Raw genomic sequence first — 17,373 nt, 5'->3', positions numbered from 1 at the left:
CAAAAGTCACGTTCGGTTGAAGTTTGTAAGTCTACCTCTCAAAACTTCAATTAACTCAAAAAAAAAGTTTTTATTGTACCGTTTTTTTTATTTTATTCATCTTCGTGTGTATTGCGTATTGGGTGTTCAATAAGAAAGTAAAAAGTAATTTTAAAAATTACTTCATTTTGTTTTATCCGACCAAAAAATACGACTGAAAAATTTTTCTATTAATATAGGTATATAACATATTTTTTTTCAAGGCTGGGCAAGTTAATACAATTTTTTAACTCAGTTAATTTAAGTTAAATTTTTTTTTCAATTAAATTAAAAGTTAAGTTAATAGACTTTTTTAATAAATCAATTAAGTTTAAATTAAGTTAACAAATATTGTTAACTCAACTTAACTTAAATTAATAAGTTAAGTTAATTAAAAAAAAAAAAATTCATTAAAAAGGTATTAAGATATAACTAATAAGTGATAATCACTTGAATAGCAATATAGGTACATATAATAATATTATGTAGGTATGCAATTTAAAACCCCTGTAAGGCTGTATGGCCTGTATCATTTTAGAACTCATTTTGAATTTGAATTTTAGTGTGAATGTGCTTAGGTACTGTATTGTAACATTTATAATTCGACAAATAAATTAGGTTAGGATATTCATCTTAGGTGATTGATGATATAACTTTTTTTACTATCAATTCTAATTATGTATCTGTATTTAGAGGTACTACATTATGGTACAGTAAAAAGTTTAAGTAAAAACAAAAAAAGTATTGTCAAATTTAAAATGAACTTTGCATTTTTGCGTCACACTTACCCAACTTTACCTTATTCAAATATTTAAGAATTATAAAAAACTACCATATTTTTATTTAAAATTAGCGAGCCAGCGAAGAATGAAAACTGTATGAACTAAAAGTGTATAAATGTAAAATAGTAGTATAGGTAAATAGGAATTTTTCGTTTTTGTAATAAAATTATTATATAAATAAATAATAAGTAATAATTAATGAGTAGGTACCTAAATATAAGAAAGTATAATAAATCATGACTTCGCGGGCACTTATATAGAGATCTTTATAATATACGGGTGATTAATATTAGGTAAATAATTTTATATTTACCCCTATATTATTATTAATTATTTCCTAGTTAATACGACATATTCATTATTATTTATAAAAATTTTAAATGTATACAAAATTCTTCGTAAATATACCTTTTTTTTCTAATTTTATTTATTATTTTCTATATTCGACGAACTTATAAATTATATAGTAATATTTTTCTGAAAAATTTCTGAAAATTCAAAATTAACTTAATTGGGTTTATTAAAAATAATTTAAGTTGATTTTAAGTTAATATAGTTACAAATGATTTAAGTTAAAGTTAAGTTAATTAAAACAGACAACTAGTAAGTTAAGTTAATAAGTTAAAATTAACTTAACTTTTATATAAACTTTTAACTTATTAACTCCTTAATGCCCAGCCTTGTATTTTTTTATAATAATTTACCATTTTATATTGTACCATAGCAATCTGTTTAGTTGTATATAATGACGTACCTACAACTAATTCTTTCACCAATCAGTGAACTTTAAACATTATAGTGACTGTACTTTATTTTTCGTAATCGGACGTCAATATTTCATTTGTACGCTGTACATCTAAAAAAAAATTGTAAATTTAAATGGATATTAAATTATTTTGAGACGTCATTCAAACGAATCGATATGTTGTAATCTCAAAAATATTATCCTCTGTGATTTTTGCAATGTGATATTATACTCTAAGGTTATCTAAAAACATAAAACAAAAAAAAATAATTTTGAGTGAATTCGTTTTGACTATGTTGCACGTGGATCATAGAGAGAAATCGCTAACAATCATCGCTGACATCCCCTTAAGAAGCACCCCATACGCACCTCATTCATAATATTTGGTTAGAGAGTAATATTTGGTTTCGATTTAGAACTGTTCAAAACAGCAGTTTATCCGATCGATCAGTCATAACTTCCAGTTTAAACTTTTGAATAATTATTTGTTGAATATAAAATATTAAACATTTATTGAACAATTGTATTTATTAATATAACGTTTCATTATTATGACGAAAAGCGAACTCATATAATATAGCATTATAGTCTCCGACGTAAGCGCCGAAATTTTTTTTGGGAGGTAAGGGTGGGAAAGCGTCAACATTTTGACATCTACTAGAAAAAAATGAATATGTTTCGAGGTCAGAAAATTCTTTTAGGAGGCACTCTGTACATGTTATTTGGTTTCGATGTATAATTGTTCAATACAACAACATCCGACTGATTGCTAGTCGTACACGGTTCAAACTTTTAAAATTATGATTTATATGAATATAAAATATTATTATGTGTTTACTGTGAATATCGTATTCATTAGCATAATGTATTATTATTATACGAAAAAGCCAACCCGTATAATATAGCTTTGTAGTCTGTCCAATTATTATTATTTTTTTTTTTTTGTAAAAATAATATGTATTCGTCGTGTTTTAATGATATCCGTCGTTAAACGCAGTCATAAAAAAATTGAATTAGTTTTATTTCGACTGTCCAGTTTTCTATATATATATATACAGGTAAAATCATAACGGTACTTAGTTCGACACAATATTATTACGCTCATAACCCGCATATACAGGGTGATTCATCAAGCATGCTCACTTCCTATTTTTCCTGTCATTTTGATTCGAATTCATATTTTTCAACATTTTAAGGACCTACCTACCACTTACACGTTTGGATTATATTTTTAATCATTTATATTTTATCGTACCATTTAGGCGAGTGGTGATTTTTTTTTCAAATTAAAACCAACTTTTTTCCACGCGCAAAATGTTAGGCAGATCATTTTTTCGATAATGCCTAAATTATATCTAAATCTGTATTTAAACAAGTTGTTTCTGAGTAACTCCGAACTCGTATTAAAAATTAATATACTTGGAGTAATAATTGTTCATAAGATGTGGTCCTCTCATTTGTCATGTTGTATTATATATAATGCTCATTTTTGGACATTTTATAGGTATAAAATTTACTTTTGGATCATATTTTTAATTATTTAATTTTTATCATACCATTTAAGGAGTGTATAGTGGCGACAAAAATCTATTTTGTTTTTCAAATGAAAACAATTTTTCTACCGTATAATGACAGCTTTTTTTTTTAATGTTATATTGTATATAAATCTACGTTCATACTTTCATAGCCGTTTCTGAGTAACTCGTATTAAAATTAATACACCAAAGATAATAGTTCTTAAAAATGATTTTACAAAAAATTAAAAAAAGGTGTAACTAATGAATTTATAGAGTTTACTTTACTAACTAATTTTAGTCATTTACAAATTACGAAATGTTGATATTATGTTAACCAGCTAAGACTTGCATTTAAAAAAAATTCCATTTGATGTTATTTACAATTAAACGTCACAAAATTTTTGCGTTTATCGTTATTCATAATTAAAAAGTTACACAAGTTTTACGTTTATCGTTATTTAAAATTGTGTAAATACCTAATTAAATTTAAAAATAATAACTAATGCGGGTAGGTAGTAATGCTAACTCGGATACGGAATATAGTATAATTAATTCTTAGATTTTTTGCATGAAATAAATGTTTCTACGAAACCAAATTTTTAAATAAATACATTTTAAAATAATATTTTATTATATTTTATTATTTTATTATTTCGTTTTACGTTTTTTTTTTCGGTCAATGATATTTTATAAATTACGTTTTACGTTATTTTTCGATTAATGATGTATAATATATTTTTTTAATCGTTATGTTTTGTTTTGTGGTATTTTATTATTTTTGGTTATCGGTTTCTGTTATAATAATGTTTAAAAATTTGAATCGTTTTATGTCAAATATAACGTAATAATCATAACGATATTATAACGTTTGCAAGTCCTGAATTATTAACATAAATAATTATTATTTTTAAATTATCAGAGCCCCGATATAGTTAAATAACTCAAAAATTACTTGTTTGAATTTCGACTTAGATACATAAACATTTCAAAAAAATTCATCTGCTTAAATATAACACGATAAAAGGGTGTTTCTTTTTATAAAAAGAAGTTGATACTCATTATATGGTACAACAAATCCAAATATTAAACTGTTTTAAGTATACTCAAAAACCCCAAAAATCAATATTCGAACAAATACTAACACAATAATAATTGTTGATAGGTAAGGGTGTGAGCTTGCTTGGAGTGAAAATCACCCTGCATAATCGCACTGAGTAATTTATTGTCAGCTTATCCGATCAATTAGAATATTTTTAGCTACCTTCTGAAACGCGTATAACATGGTCGAAGTAGTAAAATAATATTATTACAACAGTTGTTTGTCGCCTATGGAAAATTGGAAACATATAATATTATAGTCTGCTGGGAATAATATAATCCGTACGACCGTACCTAAATGCACAATATGTCGATACCTCCTAATATAGTAATAACAAAATGTAAAAATGTGCATATTACATTGTAAATCCGTCAACGCTTGGCGTCGCTGTAAATTAACTGAAATATACCTGCCCGAAAATGACTAAAACACCGAAGTAATCACAGATAGGGTACAAAAAAAAAATATTAAAATGTCCAGTTTCGTAAAATAACCCTTTTGCTGATGTGTTATTAGGTATATAATATTGACACCCCCGCTGGGCGTGCTTCACATCGTAAAATATTAATATAACGCTGATAGGTACATATGGATATATTATTATTATAATTATAAATGAACAATATTTGTATACTTGACGGTTAACATAATAATATTATACCCTCTTCCCGTGACGCGACGCGCGTGCCGGATGAAAAAATTATAATAATGTGTGTTAAAAAATAACTGCGGAAACCCTACGCATTGTACCTATATATTATAATACAATACAATATTTTAATATCGTAAACCGGAACACATATACATATTAGACGCGTTTATCCACAATATTACAATATTATTAATCCTTACCTTCGCAAGACTTTGATCTCGTTGTCCAGAGAGTCCTCTTTGCCCTTCAACGCTTTTTTATCGATTATCTTCACGGCGTACATTTCGTTCGGACGTTCCTTGCTCACGGCCAATCGGACTTCGGAAAAAGCACCCCTGTAAACACAAAACTCGTGTCAAGTCGTTGCAAATTATAGGTCGTATCTGTCTAAAATATTATGGGTTCAAGCCCCCTCCCCTTTAGTGGATTAGGAGTATATTTACATGTTTTTATCGACCAGTTTAGTTGAGAAAAAATCAGATTTCCTCCCAAAAAAAACCATTGGTAAGAAAAAAAAATAATATATTCCTTTCAAACAGCACAACACGCAGGATGAATCTAGTTCGTCTTAACTCATATAGTCAGTGTTAGGAAAGAACGTGTTCATTGCGTTTACGTTAATATTTAGTGAACATCAATTAGTTCGTTTAAATAATAATGAGATACGTGAAAGAAATTCAAATTTTTAGAGAACTTTAACATTTTACAACTGAGCTATTTTTTTCTATTTATTGAACTGTTGGTATACCTACATACAGATAAAAAATAAAAATTTGAATGATATTTTTTTTTCATATGCTGTTTTTTGCATAATTGGAAGTAGACTAGGTATAGTACACTACTACACTGCGGAGTTTCATTTCTGTAGATAGTAATTAGTTTTTAAACAAATAATTAAGTTAACGACCCAATGAACGTGGAAGTGAACGAGTTGCTTTGAAAATATAATATAAATGTGAACGTGAAAGAGCTCAGTATTTTAAGCGAACTCTCCAAAAACTACTCATAGTAATATATTTTCTACGTATCAATTATACCTATATTTTATTATTACATCTACATCTGCTCACCCACGACCCCACGATTTTTAGCCGTTAAATTGAACAGGCTGGGTATATTATATATAGTGTTCTGTGCCACCGCCTATTCAACTGTGCACGACTACTGTTGGTTGGTACTTTAATAAACTTAAAGTTTGGAGTTTGCGACATTTGATTTAACTTTACATATTAAAAGATTTTGCTTTGATAGGTACAAACACAGTGTGCGCGTAAATCATTCAACTTATAGAACTTAATAATAGTTTTTGCGTAATTTTGATAAGTTATGTTTTTTGCTTTCAATATTTTGAACAATAGGTAGGGTATCGAATTTGTTTTTATGATAAATACTCTAGATTTTCATTTTAACCTATAACAGGTAGTTTATGTACATTGCGTGTTCAAATAGAAACGATTGCACAATGCGAATATGACTTTCATTGCACTTACAAGGATCATTACAAATACAAAATTACCTACTCAAATTTACATTTTGAGATGACACTTGTTACTTGGATTTACTTAGAATTTTTTTTTTCTAGAAAACGTCATATTATCTGCATACGAAGTTTTTACACACACTATAAATAACCAGTGGCGAAAACAGAGTTTTGGTTTGCTGTGGAGGGGCTGGTTATTTGTTACACAGGTGGGAGGAGCTTCACTTGGATCCTTCATACGTTAGATGCGCTGATAGGTATATACAATTTTAGACCTTCGTTCCAATTACAATTTGAATAGATTGTTGAGGATATATTAGGTATATCAGTATTGTGAAAAAAATAAAGATAAAAGAAAAATCATTATAATATTATATTATTTTGTATGTGTAAAGTGTTTAAAACGAACAAAATAATATAATAACTGTGATAACAATCATTAATTAATTTTTTTCTTCAAATTAACATTTTAAATTGTCAATCACGATATATGCACTATTTTATTTTATATTGAGACGACGGAGATGATTCTCGGGCACAGTTCTTGCAACTAATGATGTATCTAAAAGTGGATTTTGGTGACTAGCGAGTGAGGAGTGGTAACAACGGTATAGACGCGGATGACCGTGTCTTACTGTCTTCTATGTACCGGTTGGATTTGGAGATCGAAATGGACAGTATATCTCGGGATACGATAAGGGATGTTTATGATTGGTCAAAGGGTTTTGTGACTGTAATGGTTAAATTTTATGGTAGAATCTCGTATTTGGAGGATATACTCGGATAAGCGATAATATATTATAATAAAAAGTAATTACGATTTTTATTTCTTGGTAAAGTTTCAATGTGTGTAAACATTTTTCCGTGCGATATTCATATTGTATTGGCTTGGGTCCAACCCATCTCGAGATTATCATAATAATATGATTACCAGCAAGTATGCAATAACTTTTAAAGCGATGTAAGTATAGTTAGCGTGGATAGTATAATGTCGTTTTCCACCAGCTATTACGGCGGGTGACTTAACACAGAGCAAACGGCGATAATAAAATATAATAGTACAAGACGTCCAGCACATTAGCTTCCGACCAGCAGTTTCGTTTCCAATCAATATAATAGCAATTATTATTACTATTATTGCGGAAGGAAGTAAAATCAATTGTGTATTCTCAATACATTAAAAATAATAGCACCGCGCAGGCCTCCGCCTTCTGTTATTGTAGTTTGTATTTCGGTCGTTTTTTGAATTATGATTTTTCTAAAATTGTATTTAAATAATTTTTTCTATTGTTAAGAGTAGGTATCTAGTTTAAGTCAGTTTTTTGTGAAAATAATTCTTATACACACACAGCTGTAAACAGTAGGCAAACGAGCATAAATTATAAAATTCAAAAACAAAAGGTGGCCATTTCGTATAGTATCATTATGGTAACGATTTAAAAAAAATGAATTTCACACAACGGAATTAAATTACAGATATAGTCAAAACGAATTAAATGTATAAAGCTACTTAGGTACACACTATGAACGTACCTATTCGGGTTTGGCGACTCGTTAAAATATTTTGTCGTTTCTTGGATATATCCACGAACAAGACTCTTCCTATTATTCGTGTATAATATTTGTGATTGATATTTTTTTTAATTTCTAATCGACAACAGAATAACCGTCAAAATATTATTTTTTTTGAAGTAACAAATTATACATAAAATTGTCCCTTGAGTATGAGCTGTGAAAGTGAAAATAAGTTTGTTTGTGGAAAAACGGCTTCCAAATACTGTTGAGGACAAAGTTGAGTTCGCGATCGCTAATAGTACTTAGTGCAAAACTTAAAAAAAAAAATAATATAGGATATGGTAGAATACGCGTTATTATTTCAAAAATGGATAGAGGTAGTCCAAAAGTTATAATGACTTTTATAATTATTATCTTCCTTCAATCAAAATTTACATAAATATAGGTGGTAATACTTTGTTAATTTATTCGATGATAGACAATTTAGGAAACTTTATACATCATCTGATATGTATAACTTGTTGTGTGTATCGCCTCATTATGTTAAGACAATAAATAATTGTGAATGAATAACGTTTGCATACAACTTTATAGTAAGTTTAAGGGTTTATTATAATTATAAATATTATAATATAAGCAAAATTATTATATTTATATTATTTCTAAGTACCATACATGCTTATAAGATTATAAAATATGTTGTCTCGTTTTGTTTTATTTCTTTCACTATTATTTACATAATTATTTGCGTGTAAATACTAAATATTATGTTTATTTTCAATCGTAATTTTATTTATATTTTTCGAGCTCTATATTTCTAACACTAGCAAAGCTTGAAGGTGATGGATAAATCACAAACACTGTTTAAGAATAATGTTCTAATATTTGTTCAATTTAAAAAAAGAATAAATACATTTATGGCTCTTTGCTTAGATGTTAAAATCAAAATTTTATAAAGGTTGAGCAGTAAGAATACTTAAAATGTATAATATTGCTATGATATTATGTTTTCCAGTATTTATTTAAATATCAATCAATTTATAAAATATAATATGTATTTATCTATAATATTTACATTAAATTTAAAAAAAAAGTTATTTAATATATGGTTATGGGGTAGGTATAATACATCAGTATTAAAACTAATTGTTTTTACCACTGGCACATTAATATCAAAAAAAAGAGAGCACCATATTAGTATGCTGTAATTATAGCAATCGAAACGTAATTTCCATTGTGCATCGTGCATTGATTTTTGCAATATATAATAAATTATTGTCCATATAATATTGCGATTAATGGTCTTGTGGTATTGTTGGACTCTCCTCTTTAGACTCCCCTCCTCCTTGAAAAAACATCTGGTCTAACCGACTATGAAGTATTTCATACCGTGAATAATCCGTTAGTAACTAAAAATAACTGAACTCTCTGTCTACGGCTGCAGCACTGTGTTATTGAAAATTGTACATCAATTAAACTTCAAAGCACTAGCCATTAAAAAATATAATTAAAGGAGTATTCCTATAATGACATAATTATCACTAACATTTAATATAAAAAAAAAATTGGTGGCTAAAAGTGTCATACAAAATATAAAAATAAAAAGTCTTTAAAATTGTTTATAGTTCCTATAAATTAATTCTAAAATTATTGTTCAAACATTAAAAACGTCATGTCTTAAGCAAATGACAATAGTATTGGTTATTGGCGGTGATAACTCACTCTGCAGTACATTGGTTTAGGCAGTTACATAGCCAGGGGGGGCTAAGGGGTTATAGCCCCACCATTTACTGTGTTGGCCTTAGAATTTTATCAAGATTAATAAAAAAATAAAAAGTATAAATAAAAGATATATTGTATTTGTATTTTTTTTGAGACTTAGCACTCCCCCTACCCTCCCCGGACAAAATTCCTGGATACGGCACCGGGTCTAGGTGCATAATATCATACCGGACATGTTTTACAGGAAGACTGTAAGTGCACAACCACAAGTTATTATACTCCAGATAAAAAAGTAATAACAATTAAGTATTTTAATTAAAAAATACCACCGGCATTGATTAACATATGTAATAATATTGTACTGCCAGGTACAATATGGCGATTACAGGTTTTTTAATGACGAGCAAATATGTTATCGATTGCTTTGCTCCGAAGCAAATCGTTTCTCCGGCACTCTTTTGTCGGAAATAAATAAAACAATCGCACTTTTTAAATCTGTTTGGTTTATTACCCCAGCTATGTGACGACCATAATAATCCCACAAGTGCAGGACACAGTGGATAACAAATATCGATAGCTATATTGTGAACGCCGTTTGAACACGGCAATGTCTCTGTTGACGTTTACACGATGTTCACTTGCGGCAACTAATTAAAAAAAAACCGACGTGTTTTGTGTACAATTACAGCGGTGTGATATAATATATTATATTGTGTACGTCGACCTATACACAGTCTTTGAACGTTTCTGTCTTATGACATTTGCCGATATATCATTATAATACACAGCCACGACGGCTGAAATTGAATAGGTAGCAATTTTTTTTTTACTTTGCGGTATGTGGCCGACCGTAATAATTATTATACCGAGCGAGTTGTCGATTGTCCTTCGGGCGGCAGTCTTACACATTATAATATTATAAGATAATAAATTAAATGAATCGAATCGATCTATATAAACGGATCTGTCCGAGATAATATACAATCGTGCCCTTTTATTATAATGTATAATATTACATACCTACTCGAACACACTTGATTACCACCGGCTTATGTGTAAGATGATTATTATTTTATATTTTTGTAAATAATTTGCACAATACCGACGGCGTAAATAATAATAATACGACTACCCATGCCAGGGATAGTAAATTGGTGTGGCGAGCTAAAAATTAAAATGTTTATGTAATATATTTTGTTTTTAATAAAAAACAAACCACAATTTAAGTGCGTTTTCGTAATCTTTGACGTCTTCCAGAATATTAAACTGTAGGTCCGTTAAAAATGCTGATATATGTATAACGTCATGATAAACGTAAAACCACACGACGCTTAAAAGTCTGAAATCAAAACTATTACATGTACCTATAATAATCGATTACCGACGACATATTATGAGTTAGATATATTATTTTTTTATTGTATTATTATGTTTTTCTAATAATCTACACAATATTAATGTGACCACTGCCAATTATTCGGACACTGATGGCGTAAATAATAACAGTATTACCACTACCCAGACCAGAGATGGAAAATCTGTGGCTCGCATAGTTACGACAATGTAGGTGTTATATTATTTTATTTTTAAAAATAACTGTCAAAATGCCTTCGCTGGATGACTTTTTAAATCCGGTATTCAAGCCATTTAATCGGTCATAACTTTCACTAATTTCTGTTCTATAAGTAACAGATTAAGGAATATATATATATATAATATATCATGGAAACAAAAAAAAAAATGTATAATAATAAATAATAAGACCACAATGTAAGAAGTACGTTTTCATAACCGTAGTTGACGTCTTCCACAAAATTAAATTGCAGTTCCGTTTAAGTTAATGTAACAATATATTAAATGTAAGACGACGCGATGCTCAACAGTCTAAAATCATTCCTATAATATATATATCGTATTATTAATAACTATAGATAAAATTGAATTATCGTTATTGAAAGAATTAGAAGAATTGTACCCGTTGAATCGGAAAAAATTGGATTTGATTGGGCAATAGGCTGTAGTTTGCTCGGAAATTTTAAGAAACAAGATTTTTAAAGTGGGGAATTCTATTTCCTAAAATTATTCCATTTTAAAGCATTCGCTGTTTTTTGTCAATTTCGTCTTCAACTTTTTTATTCGATTCATTCTAATTAACAAATACTTAAGTACCTAGTATTATTTTTATAATATATCTTATCAGTTTGCTAAACAAATACCATAAATGGGTAGGTACTTACATTTAAATAAATATTTATTTTTTAAAATTAAAATATTATTGTTATTATTTATAATTGTTTTCATGATTTAATAATGACATGCGCAAAAATATAAATAAATCAGTTAATTTTTGGCACGTAACGTTTGAAAAATTCACCACTCCTGACCAATACAGATCAGTGCCGAATTCCAATAGCCTATGTCGCCGAAGGTAATTTTATTAATAAAAAAAAAAGATCCGTGCCTCAGAAACGAATATTTGGTGTGGGAGGAGGGTCATCATAATAGATAAAAATACTTAAACATAATATTATGTTAGTAGTTTTAAGTCGTTGTAAATACATATTTTATATACTTTCCATGTTTAAAGGTGTGCGGGGGGGGGGGGGGAGATTGAACCTTCTAACCTCATCCCACTTGGCGCAGATACCAGCATAGCTCGACTAAATTTAATTTTTGCAACTGTTTCGAACGACGGAAGTTAACTTAACATAGTTCTCGCCGTCATAATATTTCGTTGTTATCGCGATAACACTTAGATGAAGGCACTACGCTGCGGATTTGTTACACTAAAAATGAAAAAAGCGATAGGTACCGACGAGAAATTATATTGCCTCATAATGCGACCTACGTGGAAACAAAACTTATAACGTGTTCAGCACCCGCGCCCGACGGGGCGTCGAGTCGAATATATATTGTGTGTACCTCTGAATGTGAAAATAAAAGTTTCTAACTAAATTTTGATAGCCTCGCACAGTCTTTTTCGTCCACGTTGTTTTTTAGTTTTTTTTTTTTACTTCGAATAAAGTCTTTTACCCGTTATTTCTAAACTTTTGCTACCAAACTATATTAAATTATATTGCACCCCAAGGTATACCTAACCCCAAACGCGTATTCACGAAACCTTTCGTTCGCTTTGTTTGTTTATTTTATTTTACTGCCGTTCGCGATAAAACCGACCGACCGCAATGCCATCGTTTTTTCACGATACGTGAAACATTGGCCTTTCGATACCTACTGCAAACATTTTCAAAATTATTACAATTCGATTACCGACTTTCTAAACGCCCGTCTGGCCGTTAAGACAAAAATAAGTTTGGCGGGAGGGGGGAAAGTTCACATAGTCCTCCCATACACTCTATCCCATAACTTCCGGAAAAACTGTAAACAATTGTAAATATTTTTATAAATTTAATGCACGAATTATTAAATTCTCCCCTTGGCAGTTAAGTCAAAAATAATTTTCGGGTGGAGGGGGGAGTTCACGCTTATCCTATTTTGTTGATTTCGTTATCAGTATAATATATGTACCATGTGTCCCTAGGGGAAGTGACTGGTCAGCTTGTACGATGGATATGTAAAATAACCATTTAAAGGGAGAGTCTAATTGTTTTATTTTTTTTAGTTATGGGCCATTTAGCTTTTATTAAACAAATCCGAACCTACCGAACATTTTATGGTGTATCATCAAAACATTTTCAACTTTTTTCATCATTTTTTTACATTTTAAATATATTTTATCTTGCTATCAACCATATGCGCAAATAGCGTTTGGGATTTGGGGGGCTAAAGCTTTACTTTGATAATATTTAATAAGCTTAAAACAAAATGTAGGAAACCTACAGCAGTACCTATCGCTTTTTTCGATATGGACATTTTTGGGAGGGCTTAGCCCCTAAAGCCCCCCTATGCTATCAACCAACGTACACAATTAAACCAGAAAAACCAGAAATATACAAATTTGTTTTATAAAATTAAAAAAATTAACACTTTTGAAAGTAAATCAAGTATAATTAACTACCTAACTAAATAAAAGACATACACAGATATAATCCCACCCCTTTTAAAGTTGTATTTTTCATAACTTAATGTACCTATAATAAGCCACTCGGTCACTTACCTCCCCACCCTGGACCCTGGATACACTGTATAGATTTGTTTATAATATTATTATATAGTTACATAAATAATATTATCATATAGGTTAGGTACAGCCATTTTGATAACAATCGTTTCTGATAAATCGAGAATTTCGCTTGTGCGCTCAAAATTATGCTGACAATTATATGTTAAAGGTAAATATTTGTCTAAGTGTTTACCTGTTTGATATTATCATATACACTGGAACATCTGTCGGGAATTCGTAACTTTTTGTTTGTTCGGGTTTAGACATTCCACATAGTTGGTAGGTACAAAATAAACACCATCAGGCGTGCATATTATTCCGTTATATTAATATAATAATATGTTGTCAGGACAAATTTGACGCATTTCGTTCAAATTATTTAGAAATGGCGCAGTAGGTAAAATTAGAATGAAATGTCGGGACGTATAAATAAAATGGAAAAATGCACGTTCAAAATGTTTTTAAAATTGATTCTTTATTAAAATGTTGTGCCGATAAATCACATTCTTTAATCATTTTAGGTTATAATAAAATATTTTTTTTATATATTTTAAGATTCTGAGCGAAGTAATGGCCTATAAGTGTGTTGATTTTACACTACAGATATTCCAGGTGTCTGAAGAAAATTTTAGGTATATAGTCGGAAAAATGCTTTTAAATTCAACTTCAATATATTATTATCTCCAATAATAGAAGAGAAAAATTTAGAAAAAAATGGGAATTTCTGTGCAAAACCAGTTATCGATAAAATCGATTTTTTATTTTTTATAATTCAAAAACGAATAACAGTAAGTATTCAACATTTTCACCTACTAACATTATCTATAGATGATATAAATACAACAATTTCGTTTATTATTTGAGCTATTTAGAAATATTGAACATTTTTTTCATTTGATCAAAATGCTCGAAAATTTGATAATAGGTTGCACATAAATTGTTAAACGACTCCTTAAGTTCCTTAAGAAGCATCGGAAACCCCTTCACTACTAATGAGATTGCTAGAAAAATTCAGAACCAACTGCATAACCTCACAAATTCCGGATACTCCATCATCTTGATATGGATTCCCAGTCATAGTCAAATCACGGGAAATGAGAGATCCGATGAAAAAGTCCGCCGAGCAATAACATCCCCACGTAAATTGAACACAATATACATTACACCGACTTACTTTACAAAACCTAACCTAAATACCTCGAACCTTTTCACACCGTTCTGGGTATTGGCTCAAAAGTTAATAACAATAGTACATTATTTATTTATTTTAATTATTTTATATATTCATTGAAAAATGAGCACTTATAAGAACCCTTTTGAAAATTAATAAGAACAGTGCAATTAGACATAAAGGAATAATAATAATAATAATAATAATAATAATAAATTATCAAAATTACAAAAATATAAATATAACTGCAACAAGTAAATAAAATTAATAATTTACGATTTCATAAACTCAATAGCAATCGTGTAGCTTGTAGATTTAAAGCTAAATATATACGTTGTTTAAAAGAATCACACGACATAAAAAGAGAAGTCTATGCGATTGGCAATAAGGTTGGATAATAAAATAATTCATGGAAACAAAAAGAAGCGGAACTGTATAGATATTTTTATAAAATGGGACATGAAACAAATGAGATTTTCTTAAATATCGATTGTATGCCGTAAAACCGTATTAGTATATAAAATATAACTATTAATAGTAAGAACTGAAGTAATTAAACAAAAATTATAATTTGTATAAATGCCTAAAGTATAAAAAAATAGGTACTAGATCCAATATTACATCCTTTCAAATGTTTGTAAAACAATTTTAAGGATCATGGTCCTTCGTATAATCATTTTTACAGCTGAAAAACCACTCTTTGGAATAATTTTAAATTAAATATATTAATACTAAAAAGAAAAAAAAACGATCCACTTAATAATTTGAAGTAAAATAGGGGTTTTCGTTTGAAAAAACAGAGGTTTGTACCATCACAAGACATTTTTCAAGTATTACAAAAACATGTTTTGTTTGAAAATGTAGTCTTTAAGTATATTTAAAAATTCCAAACAACATAATTTGAATACATTTATTATTAAAATTAAAACACTGGGGTAATCATGCTTAATGAATATACCCTGTATATTTGTATTAGTTATAGGTATGTACAAACAATAATTATTCCGAGTGGAAAAAGAGCTCTGGAAATTGGAAATTAAATTTCCTACGTAGTAATTAGATATTATAATATGTTTCTATCTATGTAAACGTCATAATAACATAAATAAGTACAGTAGAATCTATTTCGGGTCGTTTGAAATTAACACAATTTAATAATTAAGACGCGCAGGTAGATACCTAATAAAATGGCGCATGGCACGGCTATGGGTAAACAGTAATAAGTTGTCTATGTACTTATGTACAGATTACAAATCGTATACGATTTGCGGTGTTTGGTTTAGTCGGAAAGGTTAGGTTAGTAACATTTATTTCGTCGAAATCAAAATATCATTAGTGCTTACTCGTTAATTATGTATGCTTACCTATAAATTAATATCCCCCCGACACACCGCTCGCGACGTTAAACGATAAACAATCGTACCTACTTGTATGATAAATGATAATTATGTGCAACATCGATTTATCTTCATTAAAAATATGTGTTTCTATTATTACTTTTTGCTCGAATATCTTTATAAATCGTATGATCGTCATTTATCGCAAAAGTATATGGGTAGATTTTCCAACCTAATCCGATAATATTTCTTATAATAAGGTTATACACAGATGAGATGGTTTTACCAGAATCGAATCGACCAACAATTAAACATCGTGTAAAGCCGTAAAGGTGTCTTGAATATTTATATGACTTTATGATTAGGATATAATTAGAAGGGCTACTCGTGAATAGTATTTAAAATTAAAAAGGACTACGTTAGGCACTTCAGTTATTGGCCCGGGTAGGGCAGGCCGCTCTACCCTCTCCCTTAAATTGGCCATGGCTGGAAGTGCCTACCAAGTAATGCACTATAACTAGAGTGCGAGTTTTGATGCACTAAAAATTCTTCATTTAATACAATTTGTTTGACGTTTATAGAAAAAATACTAAACAAATTGAAAACTAAACATGTCCGTAAACAGCTCAAAACAGGTAAAAATATTTTGAAAATATTATGGTGTATAGCAGTGCTAATATAAACATTCAAATTTTGCATGTACCCACGGTATTTTGTTTTAGAGTAACAACAAAAACCAAAATTGATTTTATCGAAAACCGATCTTGCGTAAAAATTCCGTTTTTCCTAAAATTTTTTTTATTTATCTCTGTGCTTTTTAAAACTACTGGGTATTTCAAATTTTTACCTCCCCAATGCACCAACTAGATTCACTTTCCCATTGAAGATTCACATTTTTTATTCGATAATTATTTCTACTAGTTTATAAATTTATGACATTAGAAAATTTTAACAAATTAAATAACATATAATTATAACAATTATAGTATCTCTCCTTAATAAACAAAAAAATATTTTTTAATTTATAATTTATAATTTATTACTGTTAAAATTATATATCCATTATATTCATTTATAGTATTTATTTATTTTAATTTATTTATTTATTACATATAATATATAATATTATATAATTGTAATTTTATACGCCCACAACTGGGCTCAGAACAGTTTTTTTTCTTTATAAATATAAATATATAACATATATAACAC

The 17,373-nt window shown here is 28.9% G+C and overlaps 1 protein-coding gene across 3 annotated transcripts in view; it reads right to left on the bottom strand.

Annotated features, from left to right (window-relative positions):
- Nucleotides 1–17,373, bottom strand: part of LOC100166878 (calcium/calmodulin-dependent protein kinase type 1) — a 455,364-nt gene that overhangs the window by 164,845 nt on the left and 273,146 nt on the right. For all 3 annotated transcript variants that reach the window (XM_016801012.2, XM_016801013.2, XM_008180600.3), the window contains exon 2: nucleotides 5,014–5,148. In XM_016801012.2, the coding sequence (XP_016656501.2) occupies nucleotides 5,014–5,148 (135 nt within the window). The remainder of the gene's footprint in view (nucleotides 1–5,013; nucleotides 5,149–17,373) is intronic.

This window comes from Acyrthosiphon pisum, chromosome X (assembly GCF_005508785.2).
Source record: "Acyrthosiphon pisum isolate AL4f chromosome X, pea_aphid_22Mar2018_4r6ur, whole genome shotgun sequence".
In the NCBI taxonomy this organism is placed as follows: domain Eukaryota; kingdom Metazoa; phylum Arthropoda; class Insecta; order Hemiptera; family Aphididae; genus Acyrthosiphon; species Acyrthosiphon pisum.
Note: the sequence above shows the minus strand (reverse complement) of the source record. Positions and strands in the feature narration are given on the sequence as shown.